The sequence below is a fragment of the Hyperolius riggenbachi genome, chromosome 6 (genome assembly GCF_040937935.1).
Source record: "Hyperolius riggenbachi isolate aHypRig1 chromosome 6, aHypRig1.pri, whole genome shotgun sequence".
NCBI lineage: Eukaryota > Metazoa > Chordata > Amphibia > Anura > Hyperoliidae > Hyperolius > Hyperolius riggenbachi.
In genome coordinates this window covers 390,288,278-390,297,036 of record NC_090651.1, presented here as the reverse complement: position 1 = coordinate 390,297,036, position 8,759 = coordinate 390,288,278, and the positions used below count along the sequence as shown (strand labels likewise).

Sequence of the window (8,759 nt, the reverse complement as noted above, 5' to 3'; positions counted from 1 at the left end):
TAATGTACCTTAAAATATACTTACTAGTTTCTAACTACTCTCTAGGGCAGCAACAGGAAAGTAAGTTAGATGGCTAACTCGTTTTTAATCAAAAAGTCTTCCAGCTCTAATGGTCTGTGGCAGTCTGCAGTCCTGATGATAAAAATCCTCTATTACTCACTCCAGCCACTAGAGGCCACTGATGGTAGCTAGGTACATGGTCTCTCTATATTATTATAACTGAACAACTAGTCTCTTGTTTACCAACATCTGCCACTTAGTGGCTAGATGGAAATGAACAGTAGAATATCTATCATCAAGGCTACTAGCTGCTTCAGGCCCCAAAGGGCTGGAAGACTTCAACTGGTTCAAAAAATAGACAATATAACTGATGTTTCTGTTGCTTCTTTACAAAGAGCTTCGAGTATGGAAAGTGGAAATGTAAAGTATTCTCGTTATATAGTGCATTATCATTAAATTATCTTCTTCAACCTCTATTGTCTCCTTGTAATAACTCAATTGCATAATAGAAACAGATGTTCTGATATTCTACAAGACCAGGCCTGGAAGCCCATAGCGACCAACCAGAGCGAGCTTATGAGTGTTTGCTGCTTATACCGGCTTCTAGAGGACTCAGACTGACAGACACAAGTGATTGGGGTACAGATTCCCAGTCATCCAGAAAGAACAGAGCAAACACCATGTGCTACGAGTGGCATTGCCCCAGGTCCCATACATCAACTCCTATTGCATACCAGGGAAGACCATCCTCTAAAGGTCACTTATTTTTTTTCAAGAAATTCATGAAAAGGTCAGCCAACAAAATATTTTTGCACCAAAATGTTTAGTTCTATTCATATAAAGACTGTGTCTAGAATTATATACACTTGATTGAAAAGTAGTTCCAGGGGATTCCAACTATATCATGTACTTTTGTAGCTTGTATTTGTACAACGATCTTGTATAAAAGCTCAACTTGAGGAGCAGAAGGTCCACAAAGTTCCAAAGACCTACAAGACTTTGTAATAAAAAGCAGCTAAGCAAATAATCCACATTTTATATGGTTATCAGACTGGCTCATCTGAGGTGCTCAGAAATACTGATTAAAGACGGAGTCTTGTGAAATGAATTCCAGTTATCATTGTCCATGCTTAGTCAGGTAAATTGAGACTCGTGGTCAGAAAGTGATCTGGCATGTCCCAGACTGTAAGTGTTTTTACCTTGCTCTTCGCTAAACGCAGTTTCAAAAGCTGAAAAAATGGATCTTTGCAAGGATTCCTTGAAGTCCCTGCCTAAGAAGACATAGAGAAAGGGGTTTAAGCAGCTGTTGAAGAAAGCCAGGCTGGTAGCTAGAGGACTTCCAATAAGGACAGCCAATTTTAACTCCTTGTTGTCCCAGTGATGCATGACTACTTCAAGAATGGAAAGGATGTGATATGGAAACCAGCAGAGAAAGAAAGCAGCCACAACAAACGCCATGACTTTAAAAGGTCGGCTGGACCATGCAAGATTGCTTCTTCTTAACTTCAGAGCCATCAAAGAGTAGAAGACTAAGATAAGCCCGAAGGGAAGCAAGAAACCAAAGAGAAAGCGCACAGATATCATTACTTGGTGTCTCATGGACCTCAAAGCTACCACCTCCAAGTCATCAAAGTCATTTGAGAAGGCATAGTTATTGTAGCAGTGTGTGACATTGTTCTCTGGATCTCGAATGGTGTCTCTGAAGGCCAGATAAGGGGAACAGAGGATCAAAGCTGCCAGCCAGATAGTCAGAGCAACAGTTGAAGCCAGTCTTGGTGTCCTATGGTTCTGTGACCAAACAGGCCTTATAACTGATACACAACGATCAGCACTGATGACAGTGAGCAAGAAGACACTGGCAAACAAGTTTAAGAAGGCTATGGTGCTGTTGAGCTTGCACAGTACAGTTCCAAAGGGCCAGTTGAATCCAAGAGCAGTGTAGGTGATACTCAATGGCAAAAAGAATGTGAAGATGAAGTCTGCAATGGCCAGGTTCAGAAACCACACTGTGTTGACTGTTCTTTTCATCTTAAATCCAGCGATCCAGATCACCAAGCCATTGCCGATGGTGCCCAGCAGGAAGGCTACACTGTATATAACGATGGACATGTAACGAAGTGCAGACTCAAGCTCTATCGGTATGTCGTCTGTCGCCAACAGTTCCTCTTCTTCCTCTTCCAGCTGCAATGCTAGTGCATCTGCGGTGAATGACTGGTAAGTCGAGGTTTCCATGGTAATTTACACTGAAAAACAAACAAACAAATTATAATTACAGATATTCCCTTGAACTCAGTTGGTAGCAGTTTTGGAAAGTATACTGAGATATGATAGAAATAGCTTTATCATCTCCCATTAATGTGGACTGCAGACCGGGGTGTAACTACAATGTGCCAGCCCCGCCCTTCCCCAGAGATCTGCTGGCTGGTTGTAATGCAGAACAGCACTACACAGTACCTCCTTCTGGCGGCAGGACAGGTCCTCTTCACTCCTCTACAGTGAAACGCTAATAATGTCGGCTTGTACGCAGATATACAGGTCCTTCTCAAAAAATTAGCATACTGTGATAAAGTTCATTATTTTCTGTAATGTGCTGATAAACATTAGACTTTCATATATTTTAGATTCATTACACACAACTGAAGTAGTTCAAGCCTTGTTTTAATATTGATGATTTTGGCATACAGCTCATGAAAACCCACATTTCCTATCTCAAAAAATTAGCATATTTCATCCGACCAATAAAAGAAAAGTGTTTTTAAAACAAAAAAGTCAACCTTTCAAATAATTATGTTCAGTTATGCACTCAATACTTGGTCAGGAATCCTTTTGCAGAAATGACGGCTTCAATGCGGCGTGGCATGGAGGCAATCAGCCTGTGGCACTGCTCAGGTGTTATGGAGGCCCAGGATGCTTCCATAGCGGCCTTAAGCTCATCCAGAGTGTTGGGTCTTGTGTCTCTCAACTTTCTCTTCACAATATCCCACAGATTCTCTATGGGGTTCAGGTCAGGAGAGTTGGCAGGCCAATTGAGCACAGTAATACCTTGGTCAGTAAACCATTTACCAGTGGTTTTGGCACTGTGAGCAGGTGCCAGGTCGTGCTGAAAAATGAAATCTTCATCTCCATAAAGCTTTTCAGCAGATGGAAGCATGAAGTGCTCCAAAATCTCCTGATGGCTAGCTGCATTGACCCTGCCCTTGATAAAACACAGTGGACCAACACCAGCAGCTGACATGGCACCCCGACCATCACTGACTGTGGGTACTTGACACTGGACTTCAGGCATTTTGGCATTTCTCTCTCCCCAGTCTTCCTCCAGACTCTGGCACCTTGATTTCCGAATGACATGCAAAAGTTGCTTTCATCCGAAAAAAAGTACTTTGGACCACTGAACAACAGTCCAGTGCTACTTCTCTGTAGCCCAGGTCAGGCGCTTCTGCCTCTGTTTCTGGTTCAAACATGGCTTGACCTGGGGAATGCGGCACCTGTAGCCCATTTCCTGCACACGCCTGTACACGGTGGCTCTGGATGTGTCTACTCCAGACTCAGTCCACTGCTTCCGCAGGTCCCTCAAGGTCTGGAATTGGTCCTTCTCCACAATCTTCCTCAGGGTCCGGTCACCTCTTCTCGTTGTGCAGCGTTTTCTGCCACACTTTTTCCTTCCCACAGACTTCCCACTGAGGTGCCTTGATACGGCACTCTGGGAACAGCCTATTCGTTCAGAAATGTCTTTCTGTGTCTTACCCTCTTGCTTGAGGGTGTCAATGATGGCCTTCTGGACAGCAGTCAGGTCGGCAGTCTTACCCATGATTGCGGTTTTGAGTAATGAACCAGGCTGGGAGCTTTTTTAAAAGCCTCGGGAATCTTTTGCAGGTGTTTAGAGTTAATTAGTTGATTCAGATGATACGGTTAATAGCTCATTTAGAGAACCTTTTCATGATATGCTAATTTTTTGAGATAGGAATTTGGGGTTTTCATGAGCTGTATGCCAAAATTATCAATATTAAAACAATAAAAGGGTTGAACTACTTCAGTTGTGTGTATTTGTATCTAAAATATATGAAAGTCTAATGTTTATCAGTACATTACAGAAAATAATGAACTTTATCACAATATGCTAATTTTTTTAGAAGGACCTGTATAGTGCAACTCTCAGAAATTGTCCAGTATGGAGTGTATTGTTTAGATGACTAATATGAAAATCAAAACTTTGAGCGGGCACAGAACGTCTGCGGGGGACCAGAGCATGGGTGAGTGGCTGTGCGGGATCAGGATGTCTGCGGGGGACCGGAGCATGGGTGAGTGGCTGCGCGGGCACAGAACGTCTGCGGGGGACCAGAGCATGGGTGAGTGGCTGTGCGGAATCAGGATGTCTGCGGGGATCGGAGCATGGGTGAGTGGCTGCGCGGGCACAGAACTCCTGCGGGGGACTGGAGCATGGGTGAGTGGCTGCGCGGGCACAGGACGTCTGCTGGGGACTGGAGCATGGGTGAGTGGCTGCGCAGGCACAGGATGTCTGCGGGGAACCGGAGCATGGGTGAGTGGCTGTGCGGGCACAGAACGCCTGCGGGGGACTGGAGCATGGGTGAGTGGCTGCGCGGGCACAGAACATCTGCGGGGGACTGGAGCATGGGTGAGTGGCTGTGCGGGATCAGGATGTCTGCGGGGGACCGGAGCATGGGTGAGTGGCTGCGCGGGCACAGAACATCTGCGTGGGACTGGAGCATGGGTGAGTGGTTGCGCGGGCACAGGACGTCTGCGGGGCACTGGGGCATGGGTGAGTAGCTGCGCGGGCACATAACGTCTGTGGGGGACTGGAGCATCAGTGAGTGGCTGCGCGGGCACAGGACGTCTGCGGGGCACTGGGGCATGGGTGAGTGGCTGCGCGGGCACATAACGTCTGCGGGGGACTGGAGCATGGGTGAGTGGCTGCGCGGGAACAGGACGTCTGCGGGGCACTGGGGCATGGGTGAGTGGCTGCGCGGGCACATAACGTCTGCGGGGGACTGGAGCATGGGTGAGTGGCTGCGCGGGCACAGGACGTCTGCGGGGGACCGGAGCATGGGTGAGTGGCTGCGCGGGCACAGGACGTCTGCGGGGCACTGGGGCATGGGTGAGTGGCTGCGCGGGCACATAACGTCTGCGGGGGACTGGAACATGGGTGAGTGGCTGCGCTGGCACAGGGCGTCTGCGGGGCACTGGGGCATGGGTGAGTGGCTGCGCGGGCACATAACGTCTGCGGGGGACTGGAGCATGGGTGAGTGGTTGCGCGGGAACAGGATGTCTGCGGGGGACCGGAGCATGGGTGAGTGGCTGCGCGGGCACAGAATGTCTGTAGGGGACTGGAGCATGGGTGAGTGGTTGCGCGGGCACAGGACGTCTGCGGGGGACCGGAGCATGGGTGAGTGGCTGCGCGGGCACAGAACGTCTGTGGGGGACTGGAGCATGGGTGAGTGGTTGCGCGGGCACAGGACGTCTGCGGGGGACCCGAGCATCGGTGAGTGGCTGCGCGGGCACAGGACGTCTGCGGGGGACTGGGGCATGGGCGAGTGGCTGCGCGGGCACAGGACGTCTGCGGGGGACCAGAGCATGGGTGAGTGGCTGCGCGGGCACAGAACGTCTGCGGGGGACTGGAGCGTGGGTGAGTGGCTGCGCGGGCACAGAACGTCTGCGGGGGACTGGAGCATGGGTGAGTGGCTGCGCGGGCACAGGACGTCTGCGGGGGAACAAAACATGGGTGAGTGGCTGCGCGGGCACAGAACGTCTGCGGGGGACTGGAGCATGGGTGAGTGGCTGCGCGGGCACAGGACGTCTGCGGGGGACCAGAGCATGGGTGAGTGGCTGCGCAGGCACAGGACGTCTGCGGGGGACCGGAGCATCGGTGAGTGGCTGCGCGGGCACAGGACATCTGCGGGGGACCGGAGCATGGGTGAGTGGCTGCGCGGGCACAGGATGTCTGCGGGGGACCGGAGCATCGGTGAGTGGCTGCGTGGGCACAGGACGTCTGCGGGGGACCGGAGCATGGGTGAGTGGTTGCGCGGGCACAGGGCGTCTGCGGGGCACTGGGGCATGGGTGAGTGGCTGCGCGGGCACAGGACGTCTGCGGGGGACCGGAGCATGGGTGAGTGGCTGCGCGGGCACAGAACGTCTGTAGGGGACTGGAGCATGGGTGAGTGGTTGCGCGGGCACAGGACGTCTGCGGGGGACCAGAGCATGGGTGAGTGGCTGCGCGGGCACATAACGTCTGCGGGGGACTGGAGCATGGGTGAGTGGCTGCGCGGGCACAGGACGTCTGCGGGGGACCAGAGCATGGGTGAGTGGCTGCGCGGGCACAGAACGTCTGCGGGGGACCAGAGCATGGGTGAGTGGCTGCGCGGGCACAGGACGTCTGCGGGGGACCGGAGCATCGGTGAGTGGCTGCGCAGGCACAGGACATCTGCGGGGGACCGGAACATGGGTGAGTGGCTGCGTGGGCACAGGATGTCTGCGGGGGACCGGAGCATCGGTGAGTGGCTGCACGGGTACAGGAGGCCTGCGAGGGACTGGAGCATGGGTGAGTGGCTGCGCGGGCACAGGATGTCTGCGGGGGACCGGAGCATGGTTGAGTGGCTGCGCGGGCACAGAACGTCTGCGGGGGAAACGAGCATTAATGAGCGGCTGCGTGGGCACAGGACGGCTGGATTGATTTGAGGACAGGTTCTCTTTGCTCTGTGTTTCTGAGGATAAAGCACAGGTGTCTGGAGTGATTTGAGGACAGGTTATCTTTGCTTTCTGTGTCTGAGGATAAAGCACTGGTGTCTGGAGAGACCTGAGGACAGGCTCTCTTTGCTCGCGGTGTCTGAGGATGGAACACTGGTGTCTGGAGTGATGTTAGGACAGGTTCTCTTTGCTCTCGGTGTCCTAGGATGGAACACTGGTGTCTGGAGTGATGTGAGGACAGGTTCTCTTTGCTCTCGGTGTCTGAGGATGGAACACTGGTGTCTGGAGTGATGTGAGGACAGGTTCTCTTTGCTCTCTGTGTCTGAGGATAAAGCACTGGTGTCTGGAGTGATGTGAGGACAGGTTCTCTTTGCTCTCTGTGTCTGAGGATAAAGCACTGGTGTCTGGAGTGATGTGAGGACAGGTTCTCTTTGCTCTCTGTGTCTGAGGATAAAGCACTGGTGTCTGGAGTGATGTGAGGACAGGTTTTCTTTGCTCTCTGTGTCTGAGGATGGGGCACTGGTGCCTGGAGTGATTTGAGGACAGGTTATCTTTGCTCTCTGTGTCTGAGGATGGAACACTGGTGCCTGGAGTGATTTGAGGACAGGTTCTCTTTGCTCTCTGTGTCTGAGGATAAAGCACTGGTGTCTGGAGTGATGTGAGGACAGGTTCTCTTTGCTCTCTGTGTCTGAGGATAAAGCACTGGTGTCTGGAGTGATGTGAGGACAGGTTCTCTTTGCTCTCTGTGTCTGAGGATAAAGCAGTGGTGTCTGGAGTGATGTGAGGACAGGTTCTCTTTGCTCTCTGTGTCTGGGGATAAAGCAGTGGTGTCTGGAGTGATGTGACGACAGGTTTGGGAAACGCTGTGCAGTAAAGTGCTTGCTTCGCAACTTCTGCATCCTCTGGAAACAAAGTGGAAAAACTTTGCTTCCCTTTTTTTTTTTTTAGACTTTTATACAGATTTAAAAAATTGGATGAAAGATAAATATAAAGCAACACAAAAACACACAAAACTTGTGCAGAATGGAAGTTCCCGTGTCCTACCTGTCTCTGATGCTCCTGTCCTCCGAGCCGCAATCTCTCCTCTCTCTTCTCCTAGGATCTGGTGCTCCTGTCCTGAACAAAGACTCGGGATACTGTGAACCGGCTGCCTTTGTGACTCACTGCTGTCCTGCCTCCTCCAGCCTCAACCCCTTCCCTGCTGGCACACAGCAGCCTCTGCAGGGAGAACAGGCTGGATCTGGGATTGACGTCTTTCTAGGAGACTCTTTTAGCGAGATGTAAAGTTCTGTTGCGACCAATGAAGGTAAAAGACACGATGTCAGGAAAAGCAATGCTTAGTAAGGCCCAGTGCACACCAAAACCGCTAGCAGATCCGCAAAACGCTAGTGGTTTTTGGAGCGGATTTCACAGCGATTCTAGGCATGTTTAGAGACGTTTTCTACACATGCCTAGCGTTTTTGGAGCGTTTTTGTGCAGCAGATTTCATATATTGTTACAGTAAAAGCTGCTACTGAACAGCTTCTGTAACAAAAACGCCTGGAAAACCGCTCTGATCTAGCGTTTTTCAGAGCGGTTTGAGCTTTTCCTACACTTTACGCCGAGGCAGAAACGCATCTGCAAACCACAAACGTGCAGCAGGAGCCATATTGGCGGTTTCCTAAAAACCTCAAACCGCTGGTGTGCACCATCCCATAGAGATACATTAGCCAAGCGTTTTCACTGGTGGAAGCGGTTTGCGGATCGCTGCAAAAAACGCTCAGTGTGCACTGGGCCTCAATGTTTCATTTGATTTGAAGACGGATTAAAGTGATGTGAAACTCAAATTCCATCTATCGTCTAAAGCAGTGTCCCCCAACCCCATCCTCAAGGCCACCAACAGTGCATGTTTTGTGGAAATCCACACAGGTAGTTCATCAGCTCTGCTGTGACAGTGACACTAATAACCTCGTCTGTGCATGTTTGTGGTTTCCTGCAGAACATGCACTGTTGGTGGTACTTGAGGACAGGGTTGGGGAACTCTGCCCTAAAGCATACATGTAAAACTCTGGCCCTCGAGT

The 8,759-nt window shown here is 51.0% G+C and overlaps 1 protein-coding gene across 1 annotated transcript; it reads right to left on the bottom strand.

Annotated features, from left to right (window-relative positions):
• Positions 1–871: 871 nt before the first annotated feature.
• LOC137523134 (chemerin-like receptor 1) lies at positions 872–7,826 on the bottom strand. The gene is made up of 2 exons (XM_068243370.1): positions 7,744–7,826; positions 872–2,243 (listed from the first exon to the last, which is right to left on the bottom strand). Exon 2 carries the CDS (start codon positions 2,230–2,232, stop codon positions 1,135–1,137), a length of 1,098 nt encoding a protein of 365 aa, XP_068099471.1. The 5' UTR covers positions 2,233–2,243; positions 7,744–7,826; the 3' UTR covers positions 872–1,134.
• Positions 7,827–8,759: the final 933 nt, after the last annotated feature.

What these genes read in the sequence shown, in the direction of transcription:
- LOC137523134 (XM_068243370.1), bottom strand. Translation starts at nt 2,232, where the DNA reads ATGGAAACCTCGACTTACCAGTCATTCACCGCAGATGCACTAGCATTG.